Source organism: Talaromyces marneffei, chromosome 1 (genome assembly GCF_009556855.1).
Source record: "Talaromyces marneffei chromosome 1, complete sequence".
In the NCBI taxonomy this organism is placed as follows: domain Eukaryota; kingdom Fungi; phylum Ascomycota; class Eurotiomycetes; order Eurotiales; family Trichocomaceae; genus Talaromyces; species Talaromyces marneffei.
The window spans coordinates 6,447,326-6,464,005 of record NC_072348.1 but is presented as its reverse complement, the minus strand read 5'-3'; the positions used below and the strand labels follow the sequence as shown (position 1 = coordinate 6,464,005).

Here is a 16,680-nt window from a genome sequence, read left to right as displayed (position 1 = left end):
CCTAACCCTAACCCTAACCCTAACCCTAACCCTAACCCTAACCCTAACCCTAACCCTAACCCTAACCCTAACCCTAACCCTAACCCTAACCCTAACCCTAACCCTAACCCTAACCCTAACCCTAACCCTAACCCTAACCCTAACCCTAACCCTAATCCTAATCCTAATCCTAATCCTAATCCTAATCCTAATCCTAATCCTAATCCTAATCCTAATCCTAATCCTAATCCTAATCCTAATCCTAATCCTAATCCTAATCCTAATCCTAATCCTAATCCTAATCCTAATCCTAATCCTAATCCTAATCCTAATCCTAATCCTAATCCTAATCCTAATCCTAATCCTAATCCTAATCCTAATCCTAATCCTAATCCTAATCCTAATCCTAATCCTAATCCTAATCCTAATCCTAATCCTAATCCTAATCCTAATCCTAATCCTAATCCTAATCCTAATCCTAATCCTAATCCTAATCCTAATCCTAATCCTAATCCCAATCCGATTTCTTTCCTTTTCGGTATGATATATCGACATAATCCTTCATATATATGATTCTTCCATACCGGACCTTCTCTTATCATTCGCTGGTTCGAAAAATGTGGACGGGATCCATGGAATATCCTTTTTCGGACCTCAATCGAAATCGGAATCTTTCTTTTTCTCCTCGAATAATCGTGAATAATTATCGTAATATCATCTTTCCTTTCGACTCCGAACGGTGCTATAAATTTATAATCCATATTGATGAACCATGATATTCTTGATCTGGATTATATATAAATACCTTCATTCAACCGTGATCAATCGAAATATATAATCATCTTCTACGTGATATATATGATGTTTTCGGACATATGATATTCGCAATGGTAATATAATGCGGATCGGATTATGGATATAACGGAAATCATCTGAAAAACGTTGATGGTTGCTCTGATGTCGGTCAACCTCGTGGGGCTGTAAATGCTGGTCTGTGGATCGGTGGGTTCGGGACATATCACCGTCTAAATCCGACTTTCCTCGGTAATCTCCAACAACTACGGTCCCGGTCGATATTGGGTGCATCGGTAATGGATATGCCATTTCTGCATCTGGTGTATAAAACTGTCTTTGAACGCGTGTCACTGCCATGAAATATATATTGTTGTAACGTGTAATATTGTTGTAACGTGTAATACGGTTATGGGGTTCCTATCTTGCCGGGAACGGCATCCACGAACGAATTATATATCTCGATGGTTGGATATGATGATGGACGGTTAATCAACTCCAATATCCTTTCAATGATGATGGATGGATACTCTGCGGTATGAATTATGACTTGCATTGGTATGATGTTGGATTACTGGAAATATATCATGTGTATCTCTCTCTGGTTGGCACTCTAATGTATGGATCCTTCTATCGGCCATTCTTTATCGATCAATGAACCCAAAATTCGGTCGGTGCACCGGAACCTTTGGATATATGCGATATATGGAATATGGGGGGTGTGGGTTGCTCGCTCTGACTTCCATCTCTTTGGTTACTTCCACGATGTCGATGATTTTTATGATTTGGATCACATGGACGATATGGATCCCTTCCATGGATTCTGTGGAATGGAAACACGGTATCTCTTGATTAAATAACAATATAATGCTTCTGCACCCGGGGTGTAAAACCGTCATGCTCGTGGGGACCGGGATGTGGGTGCAATCACAAACCGACTCAACCGATAAAACACCTCAATCAATCGGGTCCCTTCCATGCCACTCCATCGGATCTTCTGCCCAAACCATGCATATACGTGGTCGGCATCCTCCACATCCACCTGGTCGTCGCGCATCCATGCATATATCGTCTCCGCACATGCGCCGGGGTTCAAATGCATGATGCTGATCACCGTCGGGATCACCACGTCCGGAAACTGGCATTGTCGTTCGGGAATGACCCGCCATCCACCGTCGGGACGGGCCTCGTATCGCTGGCATATGGCCTGGGGCACCCCGCATGTGAAACAACACGAAAACCGCGCGTATTTGCGCCGCTCCCGCATCTGCCGCGTCATCTGCTCGATGTGACCCTGGACAATGCCCGCCGCGGGTTGGGAACATGCCGTGATGGGATGCATGGACATGGCCACATCCATCGTCTCCATATAACACACCGCACATCGGTGTTGCCACTGCAATAATGTGCTCTCTAATTGATCCACCGCCATGGCCGCCTCCCCACGGATCCGTTGCACCTGCTGGGCCATCGTCTGCTTCTGCTGCTCCTGCGCCATCCATGTGGCCGTCACGTCGGCGGAATGCAATGGGGATGGATGCGAACGGACGCTGCATTGATCACATGGTGCCTCACCGTCCGTACAACCGTCGGGTCTCTCGTATGAATCCAAATACGCATCCAATACCGCCCGTCGACATCTGGTGCCGTGGAAATACTCCCGCATGGCCTGTTTCCCTTCTTCATATCCGGCCTCCCACTGCGACCATCCGCGGGCCTGGAATGGCGTGGGCGCGATGATGATGGCTTCACTGGCCTGCCCATCCCGTCCGGCCCGTCCGCTTTCCTGGCTGTACTCCCGCAACATGCTGGGCACCTCCACGTGGATGACACACCGCACGGTGCGAATATTGATGCCCATGCCCAATGCGTTCGTCGCCACAATCGTCATGCCACTGCGGATGGGGTCCGTCGTCCCCTCGGGATGCGGGGTGAATGCCTGTAATGCGTGCTCTTTCATGGCCACGGCCATCTTGCCGTGATATGCCAAACAACCCAATCGGGTGGCCAATGCGTCCACGTCGCCGGTCTCGCTCCGATATACGATGATCTGGCCGCCACGGGGATGCCAATGGGCCTCGCGCTGCCGGATGAATGCCACCACCTCGTCCTCATCCACGTCCACGCTCATCGACTCGACCCGATATGCGATGTTGACCCGCGTCGTGTGGGGACTGCGGAATCGTTGCACGACGGTGGGCGTCAACTGCAACCGCTGGAATAATCGAACCTCATCCACGGCCGGCAACGTGGCCGTCAACAACACCACGGGACTGCCGATGGTCATCAACACGTGTAATCCCGCCATCTTCGGTCGAAACTCCTCGCGGCTGTCCAATATCGTGTGGCATTCGTCGATGACGATCCGGTCCAATCGGTTCCGCTCCTGCAATCGACTGATGTACGATCGAAACCCCTTGCTGGTGGCCGATTCCGGCGTCACTAATACGATCCGCGCCGTCTCGGGCGGTCGATGGGAATTCCACGGCACGCATGATATGCCCGCCTGCGCACACTCCCGCTGCATATCCTGCCGTAACGATACCGTCGGCACCACCACGATGCTCGTCCCGGCACGCTCCCACGCCGCGGGGACCATGAATATCATGCTCTTCCCACCACCGGTGCCCATCACCCCCAATACCCACGGGGCACTGCCCATGACGGCGTCAATGGCCGCTTTCTGGATCCCCTGGAACTGGGCGCCGGGTCCGACAATCCCTTCCAACAACGGCTGAATGGGCGCCTGTCGCATGGCGTGCCAATGGGCCACGGCACGGGGATCCACCGTGGGAATCCCTCGTGTTCGTTTCATGCCGGCACGATGGACGGGGGAAATCCCAAAAACCGATGCCATCGCTCACTGGCCTGTCGAAACTGGGCCTTCATGGCCGCCATGGTCCCGGGGGCTTCCTCCACGCCGCGTGCGTATATCATCCCGGCCACGTGGCTTCCATGTCCGGCTTGGATATCAATCACCGCATCGTCGGCCGTCCACCAACACCCATCCTCGTCCTCATCCATCTCCTGTTCTTCCTCCATCGAATCGCTCTCAAACCCGGTCGTGGGACCCAAATATCGCCGGGCAATGGCGATCATGATCTGCCGGCATGCGCTGATGGTCAATGGGACCCCCATGCCAATCTCGGTTTCTCGTTGCATGGCCCGTTTCATCCGTTCGGACGTCCATGTGGTGCCATCCACCTCCTGGGGCGGCCATATAAACCCACTCCGTTCGGGTTGTCCGTACACCATGGTTTCGACGTGGCGTTGGAATGGCATGGCCAACCGTTGGAAATATATAAACAACTCGCCCACGGCCCGGGGCACGTATCGATGGATGATCTTGGGTCGACCCTGGATGTGGTATCCTTTGTGATACGTGGTCATGAATGACACCAACCCGTGCTCGATCAACTGGTTGCGTAATCCGCCAAACGGGGTGTTCTGGTACCGGATGGACATGGCTTCGGGCCCTCGTGCGGGGGCACCGCTGGTCAAATGCATCAACACCAATAAATACTCCTTCATCCGTCCCACGGCTCGCATCCACTGCTGCACTCGACGGGGGCGCCATGCGTGGGTGGCGGATGTGCCGGATGGACGCTCGGCGTGGATGAATGCGCGTCGGAATCCGGGTTCCTGCCATATGCGGTCGTGTAACCACCATGTGTCATCCACGTCCCATGCATTGCGGGGATCCTGGGCAAAATACCACCCGGGTTGATCCTCGACGGCATGGTCTCCATGGTCTCCCATGCGATGGTTGGCAATCGATGGTCGGTGGGAAACAACAATACGTCCTGCGTCAAATGGTCCCATGCCCGGTTGATAATGCCATGCACCGTCTCCCGCAATTGATCCATGGTAAACCGATGATGCTGGTATGTGATGCGGTCTCCGTGCCATTCAATCAACCCATCCGCCGTGGTGCCGTACCGGATTTTCATGCCGTATGTGCGGGAATCCAACATCCACTTCATCGGGGTGGGTTCCATGGTGGTCATAAATCGCAACATCATCCCGCGTAATGCCACGAAACAATCGGACAATCCGGCATGGGCCTCGCTTTCCTCCCATGCCTGTTGCGCGACTAACATGCGGGCAATCTTGATCATGGCGGACAACTTGGGGGTAAATGCCAACGCCGTCTCCCATCCACCCGACTCCCGGATCCCCATGGCGGCCAACCCGCTGATGATGCCGTTCACGAACTCCTGCCCGTGCTGACCCTGTAATCGATGGTCCAACATGGCGATGCACCATGTCAATATGGCACGATCGACGGCATCCAATGGCTGGTCGGTGGGATCCATCTCCTCGGTGGCATGGACGGGGGAATGGGTGCTCTCGTCCTCGGACATGGCCTGCCGGATCTGGTGGATGGTCTCGCATTGGGTGGCATGGAACTGAAATCGGACGTCGCCGGTACTCACACTGCGCATGATATACCGGATGATCCGTTGCCACACCTCGATGTACTGTTCAATGGTGCCGGCCACCATCCGCGCTTGGAACGGGTGTTGGGGCATCTGATCCACCTGTTTCCGGTGCATCTCAAATCGACTGAATATGTTCAACCGCGTCAATGTGGTGCGCTGCGCGACCATGACGATCCGGTGAAATCGCTCGTCAATCTCGGCCAATATGGGCTCTTGTTCGGGATCGGGTCGTTGTAACAATGCCCGTAATGTGCCTCGATCCTCCTCTAACAAATGATCGGCCCATCCCATCCGTTCGACCCATGGGTTGACCTCGCGGGACTCGTGGGGACGGATCCGTTCTCGTTCCGCGGCGTCGATCTGCTGCTCTCGATGGATGATCTCCTGCTTCATCGCCTGCTGCGCCGCATCCCATGATGGGTTTTCTGGATCGGATATGGCGGTGGTGATGGTGGTATGGTCATGTTGGACGGCAAACCGTTGGGATCCACGTCCTTTGGGGATAAACCGTTGGCTGGCTACAATGTTCCATGGCATGTTGGGCTGGGGTTTGGACGGTGCCTTGGAACGGGGTCGTCCTCGGTTCTGGGGGTTTTTCCATCCATGTTCCTGGCGGCAATGGTCGTGGATCCGTCGAATGGTCTCTCCAATCCAATGGCAACCGGGATAACTACACTGATATGTGGGATCCCGCGGTGGGATCAATCCGGGAATGGGCGCAATGGGCTTATGGGGGATCACCAATTCACGGTGATGGCGGATCCGTTTGGGAAACTGCTGGTGATATTGCTGGAATAATATAATGTGCTGTGAATGCCGTTCTCGTATATGCCTCGTGTTCCGTAAATGGGATGGTAACTGACTATCAAATACAACATGCTGGCACAAACAACAAATTACAATCCGATGATGGGGGTCATACTGGAATATCTGGTCAACAATTGGGGGTGCCATGCTTGATTATGATTTACTCCTGGTGAATTGAATGAATATGAATGGCATGAATATGAATATACACGTGGAACGCGTGGGAATACGCGTCGTGGAAATGCTAATATGACCCCTTATGGTGTGGATGAATATCTATATTGGGTATAACGCTTCCGCAAACCACCAACATCAAAAATGAACCCTAATCATTTTCAATCATATACCACTGGTGAACGAATCGCTCAAATTGATTATACTTACATGGACAAGTTGCCCGAAGTCGACATTATATCTGGTCCAAATTTGAGCGGTAACCCTAGTGGTAAATATAGCTGGGGGATAACCGCCAATAAATAAATGGCGGTTATCCAGACTGCCTAGCACCACACTAGTGTTTGTTAGCAAAAATAAATGGCGGTTATATCACCGACATTTAAAATAAGTGTTAGCGGTTATAACCTTAACCCTCTCCTACCAAGTTGCGTTACTCTCCCCTTTACCTGCAAGTTGGCTTACCCGGGCACCTGGGTTAAAGTTACTGGCCACTCGCGTTAAAGTTACGGCCCACTCGCCTTAAAGTTACGGCGCACCTGGGTTAAAGTTACCACCCACTCGCATTAACCATTTCGGATCGAGTTGGAAGTTGGCTTACTCTGCCCCTTTACCTCCAAGTTGCGTTACCTTTCTCTGTTCTAATAAGTTGCGTTACCCTGCCTTTACGTCGAAGTTGCGTTATCCTACCCTTTATGTGCAAGTTGGCTTACCGGCGCATCTGGGTTAAAGTTACCAGCTACTCGCGTTAAAGTTACTGGCCACTTGCGTTAAAGTTACTGGCTACTCGTGTCAAAGTTACTGGCCATTTGGGTTAAAGTTATGCCGTACTTGGGTTAAAGTTACTGGCCACTCGTGTCAAAGTTACTGGCCACTTGGCTTAAAGTTATGCTGTACTTGGGTTAAAGTTATGGGGTATCTGTGTTAAACGTACTGGTCACTCACCTGAATCATTTCGCAGCGAGTTGGGAGTTGCGTGATCCTGCCCTGGATCTATAAGTTGTGTTACGGTGTTAACCCGGAGCCTATAATGGGGGTGACCAATCTCTCTACCTACGACGGGGATGATGAAATCCTCCATGTCCAACTCGCCCTACTAAACCCTCTACGTCTAATCTGCCTGATTGAATCTGTTATCTATAAGTTTCTGTACCCTGCCTATAATGTGTAACTTGTGTTATCTAATCCTTGATATATAAGTTGTATTACCCTGCGCTGAACCTCCAAGTTGCCTTCCCTGACGTGCAACTCGATATATCTCCGTATATAATATCGACCAAATCGGAATGGGAATATATATACTCTACCTGTCAGTTGGCTTATTGAATCCTTGATGTGTAAGTTGGGTTATCCTACCCTCTTCTAACCCTTGCGTTACCCGGCCCTTTATGTGTAAGTTGGGTTACTCTACTCTTTATGTGCAAGTTGGGTTACTCTACCCTTTACGTGTAAGTTGGGTTATCCTACTCTCTTCCAACCCTTGGATTACCCAGCCCTTTATATATAAGTTGGGTTACCCTACCCTTTACGTGCAAGTTGGGTTATAAAATCCTCTTCTAACAAGTTGGCTTACCCTCCCCTTTATGTGCAACTTGCCTTACCCTGCCCTCTCCGAACAAGTTCGCTTATCCTATCCTCTCCTAATAAGTTGGCTTACTGGGGCATCCGGGTGAAAGTTATGGCCCACTCGGGTTAAAGTTATACCGCACCTATGTTAAACTTATGGGGCATTTGGGTTAAAGTTACTGCCCATGTGGGTTAAAGTTACTGCTCATTTGGCGTAAAGTTATGGCGCATCTGTGTTAAAGTGACCAGCCACTTGGCTTAACTATTTCCAAGCGAGTTGGGACTTGCACTACCGGGCCCTGGACGTATAAGTTGTATTACAGCCCCAATCGGGAATCTATAATGGGCGTGACCAATCTCTCTACTGGTAATGGGAGTGACGAAATCCTCCATGTGCAACGGGCCCGATGAAACCCTCAACCTCCAATGGGGCGGATTGAATCTGTTATGTATAACTTGCCGGACTCCGCCTATAATGTGCAACTTGTATTATCGAATCCTACATGTCCAAGTTATATTGCCTGTGGTGAACCTCTAAGTTGCCTTCCCTGATGTGTAAATCGATATATCTCGGTATATAATATGAACAAAGTTGGAATGGGAATATCTGCACTCTATGTGTTACTTGGCTTATTCAATCTTCAATATGTATGTTGGGTTATCCTACTCTTTATGTCTAAGTTGCGTTACCCTACTCTTTACCTGTAAGTTGGGTTATTCTATCCTTTATATGCAAGTTGGGTTACTCTACCCTTGATGTCCAAGTTGGGTTACCCTATCCTTTACCTGTAAGTTGGGTTATCCTATCCTATATACGCAAATTGGGTTACTCTACCCTTTATATATAACTTGGGTTACCCTACCCTTTACCTGCAAGTTGGGTTATTAAAATCCTTTATATACAAGTTGGATCATGTGTTATATTTTAATCTATTATCTGAATCCGATTCCGAACCATGATCGGAATCCAATCCCTAACCACGATCTCAATCCAATCCCTAACCACGATTGGAATCCGATCCCTAACCATGATCTGAATCCGATCCCTAACCACAATCGGAATCCGATCCCTAACCATGAGCGGAATCCAATCCCTAACCATCATCTAAATCCGATCCCTAACCATGATATAATAATCTTTATCCTCCATATATTCCTCACTCTTGATCTCCAATATCAATTCTATAATGCCGCTCAGTTGCTGGTTGCCATTGCAACCGAAACCCACCACCCGGTATATATATTATGAATTCATCTTCATAATCACCACCGCAAGTTCTGGATATATAAATACTGATGCCTCTATATGCCGGATATCAATATTCCTAATAATACATAATTGTATGGAGTATATCGCCGCTGCCGTGTATGGGATGAATGGAATATATAATAATGCCAGCTCTATCATACATATAACCACACCCCGGGAATTCCTGCTCAATAAATCCACACCTCTAATTCATCTCCACCACCAATCCACTGCGCTTCTCACTGCGTCGTCTAAATCGCCGTTGGAAATGCCGGATCAACTGCCGTGGGTCATTGATGTCGACCGTGGGGGACTGCCCCTGTATTCGCCGTTGCGATGCTATATGGATGGCATCCTGCTGCGGTCGATACAATAACTGCCTGATGAACCGAATCGCGATATGGGTTACAGTTATAGCCACTTGGTTATGGAGCCAATCCTGGATATGTAAATTGGGTTACCAATCTCTCTATCTATAAGTTGGGTTACTAATCTTTCTACCTGCAAGTTGGGTTACGAATCTTTCTACCTATAAGTTGGATTACCAATCCCTCTACCGGTAAGTTGGGTTATTGAATCCTTAATATACATGTTGGGTTATGGGGTCAATCCTTTATATGTAAGTTGGCTTTCTTGATATACAACTTGGGTAATGGCGCCAATGTATATCTCTATATATAATATAAATCCGATCTCTAACCATAATCGAAATTCAATCCCGAACCCTGATCCAAATCTGATCCTGAACCCTGATCTAAATCTAGTCCTGAATCCGGATATAACAGTTATAATCTTCGAATATATCTTGCTCATGATCAATAATCTGAATAATATCATCGTGATGCGTTGTGGATGGAGATGATCAATTTCCTCTATGAACGGTGATATATATATACAATTCTTAATCATTGTAATGGCCTCAACGTTGCTGGATATGATGATATATCATATATGTTGGGGGGTATTGATGGAATGGGGATATAAATATATATAACCTCACGCGGGGAATTCCCGCTCGATAAATTCACACATCCAATTCATCTCTACCACCAATCCGCTGCGCTCCTCACCACGTCGCCCAAATCGCCGTTGGAAATGTCCAATCAACCCTCGCTCATCGTCAATGTCCACCCCGGGGAACTGGGCCTGCATTCGCTGTTGCCATGCTACACGGATTGAATGCCGCTGCGGTCCATGCAATAACTGTCCCATGATCGGAATCGCCACATGGGGATATTGACACCGCTCGTGCGTCTTCTGGTAACCACCGTAGCCGTTGCTCTCCCACTGTTGGCAAATCCACTGCGGGGAATGGCATCCAAAACATGCCGCATATGCCTCATACCCTCGCCGTCCGGCCCCCCGTGGCTGATGGACCACCTGTTCGATCACCTGGTCCATCCATGACTGCGCAATCTGTGCCTGTGGATGGGGACAATTGCCAATCCTATGGTGCGCTGGTTGCCCTGTCATCCCGCATAATCGACATTGCCCGGCCCACCGGTCAAACGGTTCCCGGATGGACTCGATTTCCTGTCCATCCGCCTCCGCGTGCTGCGTCTGTCGTTGCATGGGCCCCTGGTAATATGCCGTCGACGGGAATATGGGATGGGCCCGACGTTTGGCCATGGGGGGGATGGAATGGTGGGAAATGGCGCGTTTGCGTGGACCGGGTGATGGTGTGGGAATGGCGATATGGTGGCTGTTGGGACTGGTGAAATGGCTGGTCCTTGGGCGGTTATTTGGGCAGCCGTTTGGTCTGTCATGGATGGCTGAATGACTGGCTGAATGACTGGCCGAATCACAGGCCGAATCACTGGCCGAATCACTGGCCGAATCACTGGCCGAATCACTGGCCGAATCACTGGCCGAATCACTGCCTGGATCACTGGCCGAATCACTGGCCGAATCACTGGCCGAATCACTGGCCGAATCACTGGCTTCCTGTCTGTTATTCTGGCGGGCACTCAGCCAGCCATTGGGACTGGCATTCGGACTGGCGGGATTGGGATCTATACTACTCTGACACTGGTCACATATCGCCTCACCGTCCTCACACTGCTGCCGTGTATATCCATCCACCGTCCCGCCCAAATATATATCTAATGCCCGCCGTCGACAACCACCGCCAAGGTATTCCTCCACCCGCGAATCCACCGTGGGCGGATCCCCCCAACCCGCTCCGTGGCCATCGATTAACATGATCGCCTGGCTGGCGGCCCCATCGCGTCCGGCTCGTCCACTTTCCTGTCCATAATCCAACAAGGACCGCGTCCGGCCCACGTGGATCACCAGCCGGATATCGGGGATATCAATCCCCATTCCCAACGCACTCGTGGCCACGATCACCCCGGGATTCTGCTTCTGGAATGATGCTAACATCCCCTTTTTATCCACCGCCTGGCTGTAATAAGCGGGACATTGCAGTTGATGGGCAATCCGCTGGACGGTGGCAATCGTATTGGCATATATGACCACTTTCCCCTCGTGGAGCTGCTGAACGCGCTGCTGAATCCACGTAATCATCAGCTCGCTTATATCACAAGATGGCTCACCGGCGCCAATCTCGATCACTTGATATGCCACGTTGGTCCGGCTGGTCCGGCCGCGGAACCACTGGATCGTGGGGGAATCTAAATACATCCGCTGGCATAACAATGCTTCGCTTTCACGGGGCAAGGTGGCGGTTAATAACACGAGTTGGGTCTCCGCGCGGACCAATGCACCCAGCTGCGCCATCTGCTTCCGGAACTGGTATCCTTCCTGTAATATGATGTGGCATTCGTCGATCACAATGCGGTCCAGCTCCTTGGTCCACTGCTTCCGGTTAATAAAGGTCTGGAATGTCTCGCTCACCGCGGATTCCGGCGTCACCAATACAATCGATGCTCCATCGACGGGACGTCGCGATTCCCATTCCACACAGGAGATGCCCAAGGTCTGGCATCGTTGTTGGAGATCGGCAAGTAATGCCACCAATGGAACGACCACAATGGTGGTGCCCCCATGACTCATCCATGCGGGCAACATGAACAATAAACTCTTCCCCGCGCCCGTGGGCATGATGGCGACAATGGGACTCTGCCGCTGGACGATGGACTGAATCACGGCTTTCTGGGTCCCACGAAACGTGGCGGATAGTCCCATCATCTGCTGTAATGACTCGTCGAGATCCATGGCTCGGGTACGGCTCCATCGCTCGATCTGACTGGCCTGGGCCGTGTCCTGGAATGGTGTGATCTTGCCAGTGGGGATGGAACGGATGGCGGATGTAAACCCCAAAAACTGATGCCATTCCTGGCTGCTTTGCCGGAATCGTTGTCGTCGATCGGCCACTTCGCCAGCTCGTTCGGTGGTTTCCCGCGCATATACAGCTCCCGCCACGTGGGGGCTGTGTCCAGCCTGCTCATCCATCATCCGGGCCATAATCTGGGCCTCATCCTCATGCAAATCATCCTCCGTGGTGGAATGGGGGTCACGGCGAACAAATGCCCGTTCTGCTCGCATATATCGGCGGCTGATTGCAATGGCAATCTCACGGTACGATGCAATATTCAATGTCTGCCCGGACAATCCCACAGTGCTCTCCCGTTGTAATATCCGCCGCACCCGTTCCGAGGTCCATGTGGGTTCCCACGGCGCGGAGGCCCAGATATGGGGATTGATGTCCTCCCGCTGATGCATCCACGCGTCGATGCGCCGTTGAAATGGCAATACCAGCCATAAATACCATACCAGGAGCTCACCCACCTCTCGTGGTAAATATCGATGGATGATCTTGACGTCGCCACTCACCTGATATCCTTTATGATACCGCGCCACCAATACCACCATGCCGTCCTCAATGAACATGTTCCGGATCCCACCAACGTGGCTATTCTCATGTCGAATGCTCAACAACTCCGGGGCACGAGCGGGTTGGCCCCATGTGAATTGGACCGCCGCCAGCAGCTTCTCCAAAAACGTGCGGGTCCGTCGGTGGAATGCCTGCCAGCGGATGGGCTGAATGCCGTGGCCGTCGGCCTGGATCAATCGACGGCATAATGGGGGATGATCCTGGATATGCTGCCATAGCTAGCCGGTGCCATCGATGGGCCATGGGGTCCGCGGATCCTGCACAAAACTCCATTGGGGATCCTCATTGAACGGGTTGTCATACAGCTGATCCCATGGAATCACTGGCACCTGATTGGGGGTGCATTGCAGCAAATCCTCCATCAAGATCCGCCGTGCATCCCGCACCGTGTGGTCGACCATGCCACGGAACTGCCGCATTGTAAATTTGACATCTTTATATAACAGCTCATCACTATTCTGCCACGTCACATGGCCCTCCGTGGTGGTGTTGTAATGGATCTTCAACCCATACGTCCGTAAATCCAACATCCACTGCATTGGGCTTTGGGATCCACGCACCATGAACCGGTCCATCATCTGCGTCACCCACTGCAAACACCCTTTCTTGGATGGAGTGGCACGGGGGGATGGGGATCCTCCGTACGCACTGTCCCAGTCGTTCTCCTGCATGGAACTGGCGGGTTCAGCGTCGTCCTCGTTCTCCGCCAGTTCCATGGCTTTCCGGACCACCATGAACCGGGCCAGTTTGATCACTTTGGACAAAATGGGCGGGTAATCCTCCGGGGTCCGCCATCCACCTCGATCGCGAACGCCCAACACGGCCATGGCACACACCAATGCGCAGTCGTATTCCCGGTGTACCACACGCTGGTTCAACAGCTCGATGCAAAAGTCCAAACACGCCCGCTGGAGGGGGGTTAATGGTGGAATGGCGCTCTGTGGAGCGGGATCCAGCTTGGGATCTAGCTCGGGATCCTCGTGGATATCCTCATCCATCTCATCATCGTCGGTGAATGATTCGTCTTCGGAGTGGGACGACTCGCTGGATATGGGCGATGGGCTGAGTTCCCATGGGCGCCGCTGACCGGGTTGCAATACTATGGACCGTCTGGGATTCTGGGGTGGGATCTGGGGATGAGCAACCTGCACCAGTCGATTCCATGCGGCACGTTGTCGTTGGGTGAATCGATATGGGGGATGCCTCTCGTCGGATGCACATTGCTGCGTCCGCCAAAAAAACATCAACATCTGCTGCCATGGACGAACACGCTCCGTCATAGTCTCCAGATCCTGATATGCCTCCAGTGGCTGATACCGGGTTTGATGCCGTTCGGTTCGGATGGCTTCCATGCGCACAAACACGCCGGTGTGGATGACGGACTGCTGGCTGATCTGTCCCACCTGGCCCATGGCCGTCCATATTGTCACGGTTCCAACCTGGGAGCAGGCTCCAGGTGTAAGCGCTCCGGAACACGCCAAGGCGGTGAGGTTTGACAACACCAAAGAATCCGCCGGAGACCTTTGTCATATGAGTCATACAATGTGGGAATAGCTTCATGTTGTGCTTTGTTGATTGTTTTGTTGCTTTGTATTGCTTTGGGATCATTGTATTGTTTTGGAAACCTGCTCCGTCAGGATCAGGCCTGGGAGCAAGCCCTGCGCAGACATAAATACGGGCTTGCTCCCCTGTAGTTTAGTTTCGCTCTTCAGCTCACGTCTTGTTAGTTTTCTATGTCATACGTTTTACCTTGACCTTTTCTCGCTCCGTTACACATATGGCCTGGATGGCATGTTCGTCGAGATCGGCCACAGGGGAGTGGTTCACAGCGTCGTCCATGGCGGGCATGTCGATATATTCCAACAACTGGGTACTGGAAAATGGGTGCAGATATGGCACCCAGCCCGTCCGACGGAGCCACGGATTGGCCTCATCAATATGGCCGTGCTGGATCTGCTCCGCGGCTTGCTTCTCGTACTCCGCATATTGCCGGCTGGCTTGTTCCCAAATCATGGATCCAGGTGTGGTGGGAATGGGATCGGAGTCCTCTTTTTCATCGATAATGGCGAAATACTGGGACCCGGTCTTCCGGGGGAATATTCGCTGGCATGGAACCCGTCGACACGCCTGTTTCTGCTGCTCCTGGATGGTCTGCATGGTGGATCTCGTGGGGTGGCCTCGGTGGGAAGTCCGGCTCCAGCCGTGCTGGTTATACCAATGGTTCCGCATGGCATTGATACTCTGACATATATATACACATGACTGTGGTGATAATTGACATTGCCAACCATCCAATGGGCCAATGAGCTGGGGAATGGCCTGGGTTCGGGTTGGTGGAATCTCCAGCTCAATGGGATCAATGGCGATATTGGGCCAGCTGCGAACCTCATTGCCAAGCTGAATCCGGATTATGGGAGATATATGCTGGTGGGCACGCTGTAAATGGCCTTCGATCTGGCTGGGCCAAACACCATACTGGCATTCGCGGCATATCACCACGGGGAAATCTACCAATCGCTCGAAATATGCGTTCTGGAATGAAATGCGGTTGGTCATGGTGATTGATCAATTGAATGGGTATTGTATTATTAAAGTGTCAAAATGGTTGGCGAAATGGCTATATACTGTTAAAATGGCTATTGAATAGTTAAAATGAATGATAAATAATTAAAATGCTATACAAATGATATTTTAAATAACTCTCTAATCGAGCCCCTATTCAATAAAGCATGGATGATATAATTATTAAACCCTAATTTAGCTCCCGCTATACCCCAACCAAGACTTCATTATCAAACCTATCAACTTTACTATACATCAACAAGATATCTACTGGGTAGATCATAATAAAAATTACAGAGATTTATGAGTAAATGGTTGAATAATATATGGTGTAAGTTTCGTGGGAATTCGTCTAAAAAAGCTAATTGCCTGCTACCCTCGAACCCCAGATTTTTGCTAGCGAAAAAATAACCCTAATCTGAACCCTAATTGCCTTCTACTTCGAGGCAATTAGATATCTTGGATAGTGGCTAGTTGCCATTGCAACCCTAATATATATTCATCATGGATAATGCTTATCATCTATGCCATATTACCGTATATAATATAATCCGTATATATATCTAATATAATGATTGATTACCCTAATTAATGATATGGAATATATATAAATAAAATTGGAATGAGTATATATATACTCTACATGTTAGTTGCGTTATTGAATCCATAATATGTATGTTGGGTTACCCTTTATATATAACCTGGATTATCCTACTCTTTTTTAATAAGTTGGGTAACTCTACTTTCTTTTAATAAATTATATTATTGTCGGAATATCGATCTCACGATTCAGCGCTACTGCGCTCAACGCGTAGCGAACGTATCGCGCACCGGTACGGGATTACTATATCCCTAGCGCCCCCGGAGCAACCCCGTATATAGCTAGCTAGGCAACCCCAAGCCCCCGTAGGGTTTTGGGGGTCAGTCGTTTATATTGAATATTTGTGCTTATAAGCAGGCTCACCACGTAGGGCAGTTGGACCGCCCTTGCTCCCTAATCTATGCTTCGTGATACGGATTATAGCTAAACCAACACTGATCAGTGAGGCCCACAGATCAGCTCTGAGCCCCTATTTTCTTCTTTACCGTCCTTCACCGCCTGATGACTAGACCCACCTGATGACTGATTTTTGTAGAAATCGCGAAAAATCGCGAATAATTCAAAGCGCGATATATCAACCAATATGGCTTCATATGAGCTCGCACTTGAAGCGTTACGCTCCTTGAAGCCGGACGAAAAGCCTAATATTAGT

The 16,680-nt window shown here is 50.4% G+C and overlaps 6 protein-coding genes across 6 annotated transcripts; all 6 read right to left on the bottom strand.

The window, feature by feature from the left end:
• Window positions 1-1,666: 1,666 nt before the first annotated feature.
• Window positions 1,667-3,526, bottom strand: EYB26_002353 (uncharacterized protein; the record flags this gene model as incomplete). The annotated part of the gene is made up of 1 exon (XM_054261658.1): window positions 1,667-3,526. One exon carries the CDS (start codon window positions 3,524-3,526, stop codon window positions 1,667-1,669), a length of 1,860 nt encoding a protein of 619 aa, XP_054117633.1.
• Window positions 3,527-3,582: 56 nt separating this feature from the next.
• EYB26_002352 (uncharacterized protein) lies at window positions 3,583-4,236 on the bottom strand (the record flags this gene model as incomplete). The annotated part of the gene is made up of 1 exon (XM_054261657.1): window positions 3,583-4,236. One exon carries the CDS (start codon window positions 4,234-4,236, stop codon window positions 3,583-3,585), a length of 654 nt encoding a protein of 217 aa, XP_054117632.1.
• Window positions 4,237-4,298: 62 nt separating this feature from the next.
• EYB26_002351 (uncharacterized protein) lies at window positions 4,299-5,750 on the bottom strand (the record flags this gene model as incomplete). The annotated part of the gene is made up of 1 exon (XM_054261656.1): window positions 4,299-5,750. The coding sequence occupies one exon, from the start codon at window positions 5,748-5,750 to the stop codon at window positions 4,299-4,301; it is 1,452 nt and encodes a 483-aa protein (XP_054117631.1).
• A 4,255-nt stretch (window positions 5,751-10,005) lies between these two features.
• Window positions 10,006-12,861, bottom strand: EYB26_002350 (uncharacterized protein; the record flags this gene model as incomplete). The annotated part of the gene is made up of 1 exon (XM_054261655.1): window positions 10,006-12,861. The coding sequence occupies one exon, from the start codon at window positions 12,859-12,861 to the stop codon at window positions 10,006-10,008; it is 2,856 nt and encodes a 951-aa protein (XP_054117630.1).
• A 222-nt stretch (window positions 12,862-13,083) lies between these two features.
• EYB26_002349 (uncharacterized protein) lies at window positions 13,084-14,277 on the bottom strand (the record flags this gene model as incomplete). Its single annotated transcript, XM_054261654.1, has 1 exon — window positions 13,084-14,277. One exon carries the CDS (start codon window positions 14,275-14,277, stop codon window positions 13,084-13,086), a length of 1,194 nt encoding a protein of 397 aa, XP_054117629.1.
• Window positions 14,278-14,596: 319 nt separating this feature from the next.
• EYB26_002348 (uncharacterized protein) lies at window positions 14,597-15,421 on the bottom strand (the record flags this gene model as incomplete). Its single annotated transcript, XM_054261653.1, has 1 exon — window positions 14,597-15,421. The coding sequence occupies one exon, from the start codon at window positions 15,419-15,421 to the stop codon at window positions 14,597-14,599; it is 825 nt and encodes a 274-aa protein (XP_054117628.1).
• Window positions 15,422-16,680: the final 1,259 nt, after the last annotated feature.